General features: G+C 53.9%; 6 protein-coding genes across 6 annotated transcripts; 2 read left to right on the top strand and 4 right to left on the bottom strand.

The window, feature by feature from the left end:
• Window positions 1-171: 171 nt before the first annotated feature.
• Window positions 172-1,281, top strand: LTS14_006325 (uncharacterized protein; the record flags this gene model as incomplete). Its single annotated transcript, XM_064839023.1, has 2 exons — window positions 172-585; window positions 637-1,281. The coding sequence occupies 2 exons, from the start codon at window positions 172-174 to the stop codon at window positions 1,279-1,281; spliced, it is 1,059 nt and encodes a 352-aa protein (XP_064693271.1).
• A 216-nt stretch (window positions 1,282-1,497) lies between these two features.
• LTS14_006324 (uncharacterized protein) lies at window positions 1,498-5,205 on the bottom strand (the record flags this gene model as incomplete). The annotated part of the gene is made up of 1 exon (XM_064839022.1): window positions 1,498-5,205. One exon carries the CDS (start codon window positions 5,203-5,205, stop codon window positions 1,498-1,500), a length of 3,708 nt encoding a protein of 1,235 aa, XP_064693270.1.
• Window positions 5,206-5,808: 603 nt separating this feature from the next.
• Window positions 5,809-6,569, bottom strand: LTS14_006323 (uncharacterized protein; the record flags this gene model as incomplete). Its single annotated transcript, XM_064839021.1, has 2 exons — window positions 5,809-5,995; window positions 6,055-6,569. The coding sequence occupies 2 exons, from the start codon at window positions 6,567-6,569 to the stop codon at window positions 5,809-5,811; spliced, it is 702 nt and encodes a 233-aa protein (XP_064693269.1).
• Window positions 6,570-7,697: 1,128 nt separating this feature from the next.
• On the top strand, window positions 7,698-9,491 carry ORC2 (Origin recognition complex subunit 2; the record flags this gene model as incomplete). The annotated part of the gene is made up of 2 exons (XM_064839020.1): window positions 7,698-7,749; window positions 7,801-9,491. 2 exons carry the CDS (start codon window positions 7,698-7,700, stop codon window positions 9,489-9,491), a joined length of 1,743 nt encoding a protein of 580 aa, XP_064693268.1.
• Window positions 9,492-9,623: 132 nt separating this feature from the next.
• On the bottom strand, window positions 9,624-10,239 carry ADI1_3 (1,2-dihydroxy-3-keto-5-methylthiopentene dioxygenase; the record flags this gene model as incomplete). Its single annotated transcript, XM_064839019.1, has 2 exons — window positions 9,624-9,776; window positions 9,838-10,239. 2 exons carry the CDS (start codon window positions 10,237-10,239, stop codon window positions 9,624-9,626), a joined length of 555 nt encoding a protein of 184 aa, XP_064693267.1.
• Window positions 10,240-10,662: 423 nt separating this feature from the next.
• On the bottom strand, window positions 10,663-14,802 carry LTS14_006320 (uncharacterized protein; the record flags this gene model as incomplete). The annotated part of the gene is made up of 1 exon (XM_064839018.1): window positions 10,663-14,802. The coding sequence occupies one exon, from the start codon at window positions 14,800-14,802 to the stop codon at window positions 10,663-10,665; it is 4,140 nt and encodes a 1,379-aa protein (XP_064693266.1).
• Window positions 14,803-14,968: the final 166 nt, after the last annotated feature.

Below are 14,968 nucleotides of genomic sequence, written 5' to 3'. Positions count from 1 at the left end.
ACCGTCTGAAAGCGGCCACCGCGTAGATGACTCGGAGTATGCTTTGGAAGGTTGCCTGACCGCGCTGTGCTCACATATATCCTCGAAAGCTTGGTTGTCATCTAGGTATCTTCGCCATCTCTTTCCACTCCAGACATCGCTTTCTCCTTTCCAGCACATCCAATTACAATCATGGAGGACGACTGGACCTTCGTCTTCGGGTCAGGATATAGCTACGCAGACACTCTAAGGCAGCGAATTAAGACTCCGGCAAATACGAAGACCAAGTCCGCTGCTTCCAAGCCTACGAAGAATCCCACCTCTCGAAAGCAGAAGATACCTCGTCGACTGGGAAAGCACAACTATGCTTCAAAGTCCTCGGTAGATCACGGTTCGCGGAGGCGCAAGGCTTTTAGGTCCCGAAGACGCCTCGTCTACGACAACGAGTCAGACTTCACATCCCACTACGATGCCGCCAACTACGAACTAGCAGGTCGCGACATAGCCAACACATTCTTCGACCTTCGCTCGGGAGCCAAAGCCCGGCACCGCCACAAGGACCGCTTGGACAGATATTGGAGCTTCCGCGCCGTGAACTCGGGTCAAGTAGGCCAAACCCATTACACCAGTCAAAAACCGGGTACATCACGTTTCCAGCCCGACTTCGACTGTCCCCTCCAGGAATCTCACACGGTAAAGATGACAAAGCAAACCCTACACCAAGAAGCACAAAACTGGCCTCGACCACCCAAGAACCACCACCGTCACTCTGACAAGAACAGGGATATCCTGTCCCCACGCCGTGCTCTCAGGATCAAGAACAAGAAGCACGCGCGTAACGACCAACAGGACTACCACGAGAACGAGTTCGACTCAACCTATCAATACTACACCACCGGCGACTCCTCACTCTTCTGGCGCAACCGAGAGATCGAGTACGAGCGAGAGAACTTCCGGGAAGAAGATTCACCTTTTCTGAGCTCATGGCCCGGCTGCGGTGAAGACCTACGGGGCGGCAGTGGTGAGCATGAGGGGTGGAGGTGGAGGTGGTGCGCAAAGTGCGGTGAGCTCGAGGTCCAGATGAAGGCGTGTCCGGTCTGGGACGAGGTGGCGTTGAATGCATTCGTTGCTCCAACTGCTTTTCATAAGGAGCTAAATGCGGAGAGGTCGTGCGGTATTGCCTGTTATAGTGTGGAGTCTGATGTGACGTGTGAGCTGGAGGAGCTAGTAGAGATGTTCTTGGGCGCAAGGTTTGATGATGCTGAGCAGAGCGATGATGCCAGCGAGTGGGAAATGGTGTAGTCGCAGCACGCTCGAAATTCAAGCTCTGGGAGAGGCACAAGCTTCAGGTCCGAGAGCAAGGTGAAGGTAGTATGAGACGGGATCATGGTCAAGCATCATATAATGTTGCATATTTTCATGCCTCAGCACTACCTACATACCATCATAAGAATCATGACCAAAGCCACTCACGCACCGTCCATCCGTATGCCGCTTGCGCTATCCCATGCCACCATCTCACCCACTACTTCTCTCAATCGCCCGCTTCTTCTTCGCAATCTCCACCTGCAGCTTCTCAAACTCCTTCTTCTTCTCCAAGAACGACTCAATACTCTCCTTCCCACCCCAATTCTCCATCTGACCTGTCTTCAGTGCTTGCTTCACGAACTTCTCCACCGACTTCAGATAGCCAGGGGCGCTGAGACTGAGATCCTCGTTCGTCACGTTGGGTATAGCCGACTCCTGGAGTAGCACATTGATCCATCGCACGATCTGCGAGCAACGCAGGACATGGCCGCCGAAGGCGAGTGTGTTACCAGCGTCTGGGTGGCGGAACACGAAGTGCACGGTCCCTGCTGGGAAGTAGACGGTCATGCCAGGCCGTAGGATGACATATCGCCAGCGACCACCGATGTAACTGTCATGATGCCCGCACCAGCCCGCTCTTTCCTCTGCGGTAGGCTTTGAGAGCCAGCCAAAACCCACCACGCCTTGGTTCACAGTAATGTAGGTACTGTAACCATGACTATCTTGATGAGGCTCGGTCAGCGCTCCAGCTTGCGCGACCAAAGTCCACTTCTCGACTTCCTTCCAGCCATCGGTGAAGCCTCGTCGGCTCGCGGTGTCACCAGACCCAGGCAGCTTGACTTTTGTGAGTAGGCTGCACTCTGAAGTATTGAGGAAAGCTGGACGTAGGCCATCTTCGCGATGCGTGGCCAGCTCGAGCAGATTCCATGGATTACCGGTCATGGGCTGAGAGAATCGCTCTTTGACTTGACGCATGGTGGCATCGCGTACATGCGGCACCTTGTATGTCGACGGGTCCTGGATACTGACCTGTATCGAGTCGTCGAAGTGTTCGCCGAGGAAGTCATCAATACTCTGAAGTGGTAGGACCTGCTGCCCGTATACGACGATAGGTCCATCGAAGTACTGGCCTGGTGCAAGCCACTTTGCTGCTTGGTCTGGCGTGACCAACCACAATGCCTCGCCCGTGCGTGGTGGCTCTGCAACGTTGAGCAGATCCATGATGCGCTTGGCTTGTCTACCCGGAAAGCCAGATGACTTTCCTTTGTTGGCCAGTACAAGCGTCAAGCTCTCGACAAAATCTATGTCCGCAAATGTACCATCCGTGAATTCAACCTTGCTCATCTTCAGCTCCTGAACCTGAGGTGCAGGAGTCTCCCCATCCTCGTCTGTATCCACTTCATTGTGGAACACAGCATCGTCTGCATAGCTCCGCTTATCCTTGTGCCTCTTACTCCTGGCAGACGCTGATGTAGGAGCAGCAGAGGAGCTGAATGTCGCATCCTCGGACCGCGAAGCATCTGCGTCACGCTTTCTCCGATCCGAATACACAGGTTGGCGATTGGGATCCTTCGATTTGCGTCGTGTTATGACATGTTGCTTGCGGAGCCTCTCTTGTTTGTCCGTCTCCTTGGTCCAATCGAGGTCCTCGCCGGGTGCCGAATACTTTTGTATGTCTACAAGGCTTTGGGCAAACTTTGGTGCGCTTGCCACCGATGGCTCCACGACGTCAGCATTGCCATCCTCAGCTTCGGGCTGCAACGAGGACGGCTCGTTGGCTGACGGGGGATCATTGTGTTGCATGACATCGACTGGAGCTGTGTGTTGATCGGCTGAGACCTCAAGACTGTGGGCAGCAGCATGGTGGCTCTCTTCCAGAGTTTGAGGACGGTGTTGTCTGGAGCCCGAGCCCACGGCAGCAGTATCACCAATCTGTGATCGTCGCTTGTTAGCTACGGTCCTGCGATTGATAGCTTTGCGGAAGATTGTAGCGCGCAAACTGTGATCCTCAATGCCAGTCCAGTCCAGATTTTCGCCATTCCTAGCAAGATCACGAAGCTGCTGCAAGTGTTCAGCATCTAGAGATGTCTGACCCAAACTAAGCTCTGGTATGCGGCTCCTGCGACGCGAGGCTGCTGTGTTACGTGGTCTGGGGGCGGGCTTTGAGCTCGGAGTCGCTGCTCCATCTGGTGTAAGAGGCTCGTGTTGGGTCTGCAGGCCATCCTCTGGATCACGATGCACGCTATCGTCCGCGTTCCAGTCCGCTTGACCAGATGGCTGTGCATTCTCCAATCTCTTCGGACTGGCCCTAGGTCGGTTATGCTGTGTTGACCGTGACACTGGCGTGATTGTGTCATTTGCAGCATCAGCATCAGCTCCCACGCCCTCAGAAGAAATGACATGAGTGACATCGTCAATTGCTTCGAAGGAAGACTGTTGCTCCGACAATGCGGCAGAAGCAGGTGTGGCACGAAGCCGCTTCGACGATCTGGGGGCTACCGTATCGTCACCCGCGGATCTCTTGGTCGGCTTTGTGTAGACGCTCTTGGGAGCTTGCTCAGACGCCTCAGCATCAGCCGCTGTGGTGTCCAGATCACCAAATCGTAACGTCACTCCGCCAGTACCTTCTGCAATATCACCGTCTTCAGCCGCACTAGCCGCGTGCGGAGTGGTCTTCACACGGACAGCTGGCAGATCACCGGCAGCCCTTGCGGCAGCAATCATGGCGCGTGTCTCTTCCTGTGTAGCTCCTTGAAGCTTCGCGGTTCGGTAAATCCGCGACTCGATCGCTTTTGGAGTCTGAGAAAGCTTTGACTCTGCGGTCAATTGGTTGTTGCGGGGGCTGTGGCTGTTCAGGGCGTTCTTAGCCGGAGCAGAACTCTTCTGCGCTCTCGTATTACTCGTGGGTGGCGGAGGCGTTGCTGTCGCTGGCTCCTGCCCGAAGCGCATTACCTGGGACCGCTTTCTGCTTTTCACGCCCTCGGCCATCATGGAGCCAGCAGCGGATGCTGAAGCTTGACTTGATGAGGATGACTTTTTCCTGGACACATCCACTGGAGTGGAGTTCTCCTTGTCGGAACTGTTGGTGTTGTGTGGCATGTATACCATTACTTCTTTCGTAGTTGGTGGCTGAGCAGTGTTCGTGGCCGTTTGACTGCTCACGATAATCTCCTCTGCAGAGTGATTTGACGAAGGCCTATCCGTAGTGTCGGTACTGTTTATGATGTGCTCGATACTGGTGGTAGCAGCCGGAGAAGGGAGCGTGTGAGCGTTGGAAGCCAACACTTTATTCATCGGCAGAGCTGGTGGTTCAAAAACTTGAAGTGAAGCACCATGGTGTGGCACGTGCTGTGCCGTTAATGGCCGTATGACTGCTTCGGCCGGATTGTGGTGACGAGTGTTCCAAGCAAACGCTGAAAGAGTCGGCACGTCGGGCATTGAACCACGCATGTGCATGGTGTTATGCTGCGGCAACCCTGCTGCAGTTGCGTGGACTGGGTGAGATGCACGCCGGCCGGTAGCATGCTCCAAAGGATGATTCGCCGGCGGAAAACCCTGCGCCATCGCGCGTGTGTGCATGGTGTCGAAGGGGAAAGGGTAGCCTCCTGATGTGAATCGTTGTGGAGGATGAGTAGATTGTGGGAAAAGGGTTGGATATGGTGCTGCTTCGTAGGAATGGCTGTGAGTGAGCGGGATCTGATTCATCGGCATCTGCGGCAGAATTGGTCCTCCCAAATGCGCATGGCTCTCGTGTCCGGCTGGGCTCAGGCCATTGTATTGGTTTCGAAATGTCGAAGGCAGTCGTGGAGGTGTTGGAGGGTGTCTCGGAGTGAAGTGCTGTGAAGGGTTGGTTGGAGAGCACCATTCCACCATTTGATCACGTTGCTGCCGCTGGAAAGCAAACGACGAATTGTCCATGGTGGCGAAGACGTGAGGTCAGGTCCGCATTAGCGCGTCGGCGCGTGCTCCACGTTACAACAGACGTAGAAGGCACGACCGTCGTGCACCCTCGCACACCACCAAGACTGATGTCTCTTGGTATCTCAATGATGTGTGCTCTTCATTCGTTATCGCGAGTGTCTGCAATGCCTTCGCTTCTGCATCTGCAGTTTGACCGTCCGCATTTGCTTGCCTTCGCGCTTGCCTTGATTCGTCGTTGGACGTTCCCGGAAATCTGGTTCGGAATGATTTCACATGCACGTTTTCGGCAATCGCGTTACTAGCTTCCCGGTCCGGCGAAAGCGCGGCTGGAAATAATACAGAGCCGCAATCTCGAACGTGGAGAGTAACATATATGAAAAGGGCACTGTACGAGAGCGTGTATGCTCATTGGTAGCTACACCATGTGGGCTCACTACTCATAGGAAACTACGCGTGAATAGATCGACGAGCCATGGTGTTCGATCTTTTGAGTTTGAAAGGCATCACGCATTCTCATCGGATGGATGGGATGTGGAAGTGAAGCCAGTTCCTTCGACATAAAGAAACTTGATTGACCACTGAGTTAGGATAAATAGAGTCCTAGCCAGATACTCCCGTCTCATCATGAGCACGTATCCGCTGCTGCAATTCCGACAGCAACATAACCTCCTCAGGCGTCACCTCGATATGTGACGGTATCAAGAGCTTATACGGCATGATGCGGATCTCGTGAGCAGTATCGTCATACTCAACATGGTTGTTGAATTCGTGGCGGAGAGTGCGTTCGCTAAATGAGCAGTCAGCATTATTAGAAGGCATCAGTAAACGTCACACCCGTATACACACCTCTCAGTCTCTGACATCTGCTTCTCAAGCCTCCCACCGTCTATTCTACCCTCTCTCTCCGCCTTCTTCTCCTCCCTCTCCTCCCTCCTCGCCTTCCTCAACTTCGCACCAACGTCCTCCGGCGTCCACCAAAATACAGGATATTGCCTTCCAAGGTTGTTCACTAAGCAAGCCACCACCAGCATCAAGACGCTCCCCAGCAACACTAGCGGCACGAACATCCATCCCATAGCCACGATAGCCATCTCCGTACTCGCCAAGACCGCCGTAGCTCCTCCAGGCGGGTGTACAGTATTAGTCGCACTCATCACAAAACTCGCACAAGCACAACCTATAGCGCCGCTGAGCCAGAAGTATTGAGCAAAAAGGGAGGGATTGAGCTGGAATAGCTTTGCGATGGCCACACCGACGATCGCGGAGAATGTCTGGCCTAGGATGCTGTTTCGTGGCTGAGCGAGAGGGGAGCGCATGGCGCTGTAGTCTAGGACTGCGCTAGCGCCGAGTGATGCTATCATGATTGGAGGATGGAGCGCTTTGATACCTGGTGCTGTGTTGAAGAGACCTCCTACTAGGCACAGGCCGCCGACTGTTGCAATGAAGGTGAGGATCCATTGCAGAACTGTTGGTGGTTCGACGTGTGGTTTGCTGCGTGCGCCTAGGAAGTGGGAGATTGGCTTTGGTAGTCTCGAGAGCGGGTTCGATGGTATTATTGGGTTGAGGTAGTGGTCGATGTTGATATCTAGCGCATCGTATAGCTGCGACCTGCCCATGATGCAATTTCCAATCGCAGCCGCGATATGCAGATGGTGCGGTAGGTCAGAGATGCAGTTGAAGCGGCCTTTGAGCGTGTCGAAGTCAGTAAACCAGGCCCGGTGGAGTTCAGAGTGGCAGAGACACGATCGTATTATTGACAGAGCAGAGATGAAGAGAGTAACAGCAAGAATGCTTGGCCTACCATGGTCATGCTGACTATATTGTCATGCGTACAAGCCGCTTTGACGGAGCGACGGAGGGCGAAGTGGCTCAGAATGAAGTGAGCAACTCCTCGGCACCAAGCATCCGAAGTCTACAGCGTCCTCTTGACGATACAGCGTTCACAAAGCTCAAGGCGAGTTGTCTGCCAGTGAAGCGCCCTTTCGTAGCCTTCACCATAGCTCGCGCTCCATGACCAGCGCTCTCTTCGAAAGCCGAGGGCCGTCTCGCCCTCGTCTTCATCATTCCAAGTCTTCTGTTCATCGCAACCGATCGACCAAAGACCACAGAGAGCGTCATGCGGAGGCGAGAAACCTTGGGTCGTGTTTTACGTAATTGCCGTCATAGGTCCAATCGCTTGCTCAGTAGTCGGGTCTTCTGGGCTCAGGTGGTCTTTTTCCATCGTGGAGTTGATTGAAGCCAGAGGCGACGACAAGGAGGTACGCTTGTACGATGCGTAGCAAGTCAGGTCAATGGAGGAAGTGAAGTTGAACAGAGAGTGAATGTTGATAAGGACTGCACCATGTAGCCAATCGGTAGTGCCCGTTGATATTTGAGCCGCATGCTCTTTCGGAGATGCAGCTCCAATTTGTCTTGGCAGGCGCGTCTTCCCGACGCGTCAAGCATGTGCCACAATCATGTGAAGGGGTGATAGAAGTCATCGCTGGAGAATGGCCAAACGAAGCCGGGATGGCGACGGCAAGGATGAGGAAAGTACCCCACGTAAGACAAGAAGGGCGACGAAATATAACCCTTCAAGTCCTCAGGTTGCAGCGGAAACACCATCAGGCCGGAAATCTATACTGAGAGGTACACCGAACAAGTTGAATGGCATCGCGACCGTGGATGCGACACCCAAGTCTCTTCGTAAAGTGCTCTTTTCGACGCCTGCCAAGCATGGTGAGGATGATGAAGATGACGACAATGTCACCCCTACCACAACCCGCAACGACCGATCAGCTCGTAGAAAGAGCCAGAGGACGTTGCAACATGTCGACGAAGCCAGCGATGGAGAGAATGCGATTGTGCAGGACGGACGTCTAGCTCAACAGATATTGGGAGAAGACGCAGTCTCAGAAGATGAGGACGAGGACGACGACGACGAAGATGGGATCACTCCGTCTGAACCACAATCCGGCCCCGACACGCCCTCCAAATCCGGCAAGTTACGAGGACGTCCTAAAGGCCGACGGCGGGAACGCACACCCTCACCTCCACCAGATCTGCCACCGCACGAACTCTACTTCTTCCAAAATCGCACAGGCGCCAACAAGACGTCCACGAATACTCTACCCTCGCACGTTCTTCTCAGTCACGAGGACTATTTCGCCAAGATAGGCTCATACAAAGATCCTCATGCGTCGGATATCGATCGGCTGAAGCGATTGCACAAACGTGCGTTCGAGCAATGGATGTTTGAGCTGGAAGAGGGCTTCAATCTATGCCTGTATGGATATGGGAGTAAGAGGTTGTTGGTCAATGAGTTCGCCGAAGAGCTGTCTGCGGAGGCGCAAGACAAGAGGAAGATTGTCGTTGTGAATGGGTACACGCCTGGTCTGGCGATGAAAGACATCCTGAACACTCTTGCTCGAGTGGTCATAAAGTCGAAACTTAAGCTACCGACTCAGGTACCTGCACTACTGGACGAGATCCTCAGAAGCCTGACGACTGATGCGAACGCTATGTCATTTACGCTGGTCGTTCATTCCCTAGACCACCAGAATCTTCGCAAGCCAGCGGTACAAGCTATGCTCGCTCGCTTGGCTGGACACCCTGCCATCTCTCTTATCGCAACATGCGATTCGCCGCTATTTCCGCTGCTCTGGGATACGGCTACGACAAGACAATATCGGTTCCTATACCACGATACCACGACCTTCGAACCATACCGGGTGGAGCTCGATGTTGTGGAAGAAGTCAACACATTGCTGGGCAGAAGTAGAAGACGAGTAGGCGGCAAAGATGGTGTAGCCTTCGTGCTGAAGAGTTTGCCGGAGAATGCGAGGAATTTGTTTAGAATCCTAGTAGCGGAACAACTTGCTCTAGCCGATGCAGCCCCCGCAGGATTGTCAAGTCACGCAGCTTTCGGTGGCGGTCAAGATGACGACGATGACGAAGAAGTGCTAGGGGCGTCCGACGACGACCTCGCAGCTGCAGGCCAACATACGCCCTCTCGACGTGGCCGGCACAAGCGAGCGCCGGTCAAGAGCGCCAAGAAAGTCGCCGCTCCTGTCGTTCGTCCTAATGCAGCACAGGGCATGGAAGGTGTGGAGTACCGCACACTATACCACAAAGCTGTCGAAGAGTTCGTCTGCTCGAGCGAGCTGAACTTCCGGACTCTGTTGAAGGAATTTGTGGATCATCAGATTATTGAAAGTCGAAAGGATGTAGCTGGGACTGAGAGGGTAGCTGTTACTGGTGTTGGGAGGGAGGAGTTGGAGGGATTGCTGGAGGAGCTTGTTTAGATGTACCGCTTTGCATAGATCACGACTTGTATGAAGGAAGATGTACAGAACACTAGCTTTTGGCGTCGCATAGCACACATATGAAAACGGTCGTAGTCGTCGTCAGCTGGGATCCAGTGGCGTTCCACGCCCTCAAGTCATCCTCTGCGCATCAGGGATCGAGTCCAGCGCCGCATCCCTTCCCGTCAAATACTCCTTCCTAAAATGGTTTCCGTCTGTTTCCCCACCACGCTTAAGAGGCGTCCACTTTGGATCCTCCTTGAAGAGCCGCATAGCTTTCGTGTACTGGCCCACTCTGTCAGCAACATCTCACGACAAGACCCAGACATTGGCGCGTGATACTCACATTCTGCTCATCAGTAGTAAAGCGATGATAGATCCCTGCAGGCATGATCATGAGATCGCCTCTCTCCAATCGAATCCTCACCCACTCATCGCCCTTATTCCTGACATCGAAGTACCCTCCTCCCGCAAGGATGTACCTTATCTCCTCATCCTCGTGTAGATGTTCATCGAAGAAGGTCTTGACTTTCTCTTCGTAGTTTGGGAGGGTGGAGGGGGAGATCTCAATCTCGTCGCGGTTCTTGTAGGAGCGTTCCCTTGCGATGGCGTTGACGCTGTCCAGGTCGTCCGGGAAGTGGTGGTGTTTTATGCCTAGGTCGGAGAGGGCGGCCGGGGCAATGGTGCGGCCGGAGTCGTGGGGGAGGCGTTGGTCGCCAGGGACGTTGTCGTAGTAGTAGGCGCGCATCTTGAATGGTATATCACGGCTCAAGGGGGAGATATGTGGTGCTGGAGGTAGTTGATTATGTGTTTCAACAACAATTGCTCACTCTGGACCCCACCATCTTCCAGGGAGACCTTGGTCACGTCATTGGGGCTATTAAAACATCGGCAATAACGGCTGCCACGTGAAGGGAATCCCGCAGCTCTGCAACCATGGAAAGGAGAGTGATGAGTGATAGCGATAAGTAGGGGGAGAACCATATGATACAGATACAGATACACACCGTTTGCCAACGCCCACGCTATGCTATTGAACGCAGTATCCGCTTCGTAAGATGCTGAGCAACATGGATCCAATCCACTTTAGGAACGTCAAGGCACTGACGTTCGACTGGGGAGTCGACCGTCGCTAGCCCTCCCTCCGTACGCCAACGCACATTAGATATGCTCACTTCTTACTGTACAGCCAGTTCATATACCCAGTAACATCGACCTTCCCACTGCTCTCCACTCCACCTTCCTGCCCAACAACAACCTTCTCCTTCCCGGACTCAGCCTTATTAACCAGCTTCCTGAACTTCCGGCCCCTCTCCACCATTTCCCTCAACATCTTGAAGTATCCAGTATCCCTCTTGTCCCTCTTAGGCTCAGAGCCCTGACCAGCGACATCATCGTCCTTCTCCTGGCCCTTGGCAAAAGTTAATCGTCTCCTGGTTTTGCAGTCCTCGTATCGAGCCCATTTCGAGGCCAGCGGAATATCGGCTTCTTTGAAGATGTACTGCACTTCCCAATTCTGGTCGCGTTTGAGGTTGGAAGGACGATTGTTGTCGCATGGTTGGCTGTCGACGAGATTCTGGACAATAAGTGTCGCGGCGAAGAGTGGTCGGAGGTTTTCTTCGGAAGGTGGCGTGATCTTGCTGTAGAATTTGGGGTCCGCTGGGGTGGTTGTGGAGGTGTAGTCGACATTGTCCTGTGGTGGTTTCATCTGCGCAGGCACTGTGGCCGTCGTGGTAGCTGCATCAGTCTCTTCCGCAGTAGTTTTCGTGGCCTCGGCCTCGGCCCTTTCCACCACCTTGGCAGCAACAACATCGACCTGCGGCGCCTCCTTCTTCCTCTCCAGTCCCATGATCTCCGCCTCAAAAGCCGCGATCTTCTCCTTGCCCTTGCCCTGAATCTCCTTAATCTCACTCTCCTCCATCGGCTCAGCAAAGATCCACATCAACTTCTGCGGCTTTTCCACGCACTCGAAATGCACCCTCAAGCTCTTACCCGGGAACTGCTTCGTAGCCGCCTCGAGAGCTTCGTTCATCAGCTTCAGTGAGAACCTGAATTCCTGATTACCTAGGCAAGGATCGATTTGTCCATGAATTGCTCGATCGATATCGGATATGGGTAAATACTGGAAGCCGAAGATGCGCTCGACATTGTGATATGCGACGAAGATACCGTCCATGCGGCCCATGCGGGCTTGCAGCATGTATTTCAGCATCGTGCTGCGCATCATGTCGTAATATTCGCGTTCGTAGCTCTCGTATCGACCTTGCAGGGTGAGTATTTCGTAGCCAAGCATTTCTTTGTAGTTCTCGGCATCCATTCGGACCGAGAGACAGGCTCGAGTCTTAAGATCGAACATGCCGGTACCTGGGAGTCGGGAATCGTGAGCGTCGAGCTGTGAACGCATGAGGAAGTCGCCCATGGTGGTATACTCGAATGCTTCGGGAGCATCTTTCTCCGCAGGAGTGATTGGGTTAATGGTATTGCCAATGCGGTATCGCTCATATTCCTCCTTGGGGGCAGTGAGTAGCTTCTCCATACTCTTGCCGAGCATCATGAGCACATTCGGGCTGTCATACTCCTTGTCGGCATCAATAGCATATGTGCCACTAGACTCCTTGTATCTTAGAAAGATAGCATTCGGTGCACGATTGATAAGTGTAAACCCATCAGCTTCCTCCTTGAAGCCTTTCGATAGCATGCCAAGATTCAATGGACGCCAATTCGAGAGCAAGTAGTGAAAGTGAGCCAAAGCACTCGTCATGCTGGACGTAGACCCGACGTACTTCTTCCCGTGCTCATTCGCTAGCTGCGCGAGCATCACGTCTTGACTACTCGTCTTGTATTCCTTCAGAGCATTGAAGTCGAACTCCTGTATAGGCATGATCTCTCGCAGATATGGATCAAAATTATATACTCGAGATTGAGGATCCTGCAATTGGTAGACGCCTGGGTTGAACAGAACACGATCAAGGCCATACTGCACTGGCGGTACAGGCGGCTGCTCAATGTTCAAGGCAATGACCTCTAGGTCTGCTGCCGACATCGAGCCAATGCTGTTCGATCCGTCTTCGGATTGCTCATACATCTCTGGTTCTGGTATCGTGACGTCTTCGCTTGGCTCTACAGAAATGTCTACCGTGTCATGCAACGAGCTCATGGCCGCTTGCATGGAGATGTGTTCGTCAGCACCGTCGTTGGCACCGTTGCTGGCACCGCTGCTGGTACCGTTATCAGCCGCTAATACTGCGGAACTTCCACTGCTGGATGTCTCGATTTGCGCTGCAGACGCACTGAGCCGCCGCTCCCTAGCCTTTTTCCGAGCTTGTGCGCCAGATAATTGCTTGCGCCCGCCTATCTTTGGTGCTGGTCTCTCTGCAGGACTCTCGCTTGTTTCAGAGGGCTTCTCAACAGTCTGCGTCTCACGTCTATCCAGACCGCTGGATTCTTTGTGAAGTTCAGCCAATCGCGAACTAGAGTCATCGTTGTAGGTAGTTGCGGCGTCTACGTCCAAGCCCAGGGACTCTACAGCATCCGATTCAGCTATGGCTGCTTCGTTACCCATATCTGCGCCCGCCCTGGTACGATCGCGCCTTGCCCTCTGCTTGGCTAAGCGGTTGTAATAGCTGTCGCTCCGCTTGCCATTAGTCGCGAGATTGCGAACCAAGTCGGTGTTCTTGGCGGACTTTGTACCGTCTACATGACGCGCGACAACTGTCTCGGGTGCATCGTCGGTCACAGATTGGCTTGGCAAGGTCATTTCGTCTGTAATAGAAGAAGCCACGTGTGATGTCGGTGCCGGATCCATGAACAATCTCACGCCAAGCTTCTCCCTTAGCGAGTCCATGGAATTCATGACAGCTCTCAGCACGCCGTTGGGAGACTGTTCTCTGGGGGAAGCGTGTGCAGTGTCCGCAGACGACTGTTCCTTTGAAACGATGGCATGTTTCTGAGCGAACTCCCGATCCATAAGTGGGTCCCCCAACGCAGCATCGTCCCGACCAGTGGTGTGCTCGACCTTGACATGAGTGGATCTCACAGGCTCTCCACCCCAAGCTGTCCGCTCGCCCGCTGTCTTCGCTTTCGCCTTGACTGAGACCGCGTCGGCCGCTGCGAGAATGTCAAAGGAGATCTTGGTCGACTTTGCTGGGGGCGTTGCCTGCGGCACGCCGCCCCACATCGGCCGATTCTGTGCCTCCTTAACCTTGGCAGCTATCGAGAATGGATTGATTCGCTTGACGAATGAGTACTCTCGCGGTGCTGCAGAAGGTGCAGATGCTACAGTGTCTCTTTGCGCCCGACTTTCCGATGCAGTACTTAGATGGGCTTGATACTCAAGTCCCAATGAATCTACCGCACCAGGTACAGAGGTGACCGGCGACTCGATTCGTGCCACAGTCGCAGGGAATGGAAAGTCCGGTCTTTCAATCCGTCTGGCCGCTGCTGTTTTGGTCGACTTGCTCGCATCCGTGAGCTGGCCTAATATACCAACGTCTTTCACAGGCGTGTTCTGTTTTCCCTGAATAGCCTCCTCTAACACTGTGGCAGGTCGTTCACCGGGGTTGACTGACAGGCGGAGCTCCGCCAGTAGCTCCTCAAATCTCTCTCGCTGACGAGCCGCGACACCTGGTGCCGCCTCATCTGCGACAGTTCCCCGAGTCGCCTCCTCGTGCTCTGCTGACACATCCTCAATCCGAGAAGGCCCTCCCCACTGCAACCGCGCCCCCTTCCTTCTTATCCTCTTCTGCTGCCCGCGCGTTTGTGCTTGTGCCTGCACGTCCGACCGCCTGAATGCCGAGTTGCTTACATTGAGCGGCACGTCCGGCCTGCTCTTACTCCCATGTGCATTTCCTGGCGCCTGAGATTGACCAGCTCCTGCTCTTGCATCCGGCAACGTCTCAGGGCTAGTTTCGTTCCCACTGGAGCCCGACATAAGCCTCGCATACAATTCGCTTATGGTTTGAGGCTTCGAAGACGGCTGCACCGTCCTGGCGGGACGACCACTCTTGCGAATGGTCGATCCATGCTGACGCCTCCCATTCTCTGTTCTCGTTACTCGGGACTTTGGAGCATTGTGCTGTTTCGTTGGCTTGGCTGATTCTCCTTCATTCGTCGTAAGCGAGTTAAAGTTGTTCATCCAGTCATCCACATCCCCAGGCTGTGCCACGATCGTCTGCGTGCTCTCCCTCCGAACCTGAGTGGCGCTGAGGACTCGCGCGCTCCTCCAGCCAGTCGAGCGGTGGCGACATTGGTAGCACACATATTCGCAGACTTCAGTACTTCTGGATGTGGCACGAGCAGCTGGTCGGTACATTAGAATGGCAGATCTTTACGCTGTATATGAAAGCAGTCCGAAGACCGCATCTAATGATTGTCCATATCCTAGCTCCTCCGCGGTGATTGATCCGTGTGTATTGGTTGTGGTGATGCCGACGCTAGTGGGTGAGCAGACTCACTTGGCGAAGGCTCGGCATTCTTCA

Source organism: Recurvomyces mirabilis (genome assembly GCF_035927965.1).
Source record: "Recurvomyces mirabilis strain CCFEE 5264 chromosome Unknown scaffold_16, whole genome shotgun sequence".
In the NCBI taxonomy this organism is placed as follows: Eukaryota; Fungi; Ascomycota; class Dothideomycetes; order Mycosphaerellales; family Teratosphaeriaceae; genus Recurvomyces; species Recurvomyces mirabilis.
The sequence above is the reverse complement of the archived record's forward strand: the minus strand, read 5'-3'. Positions and strand labels throughout refer to the sequence as shown.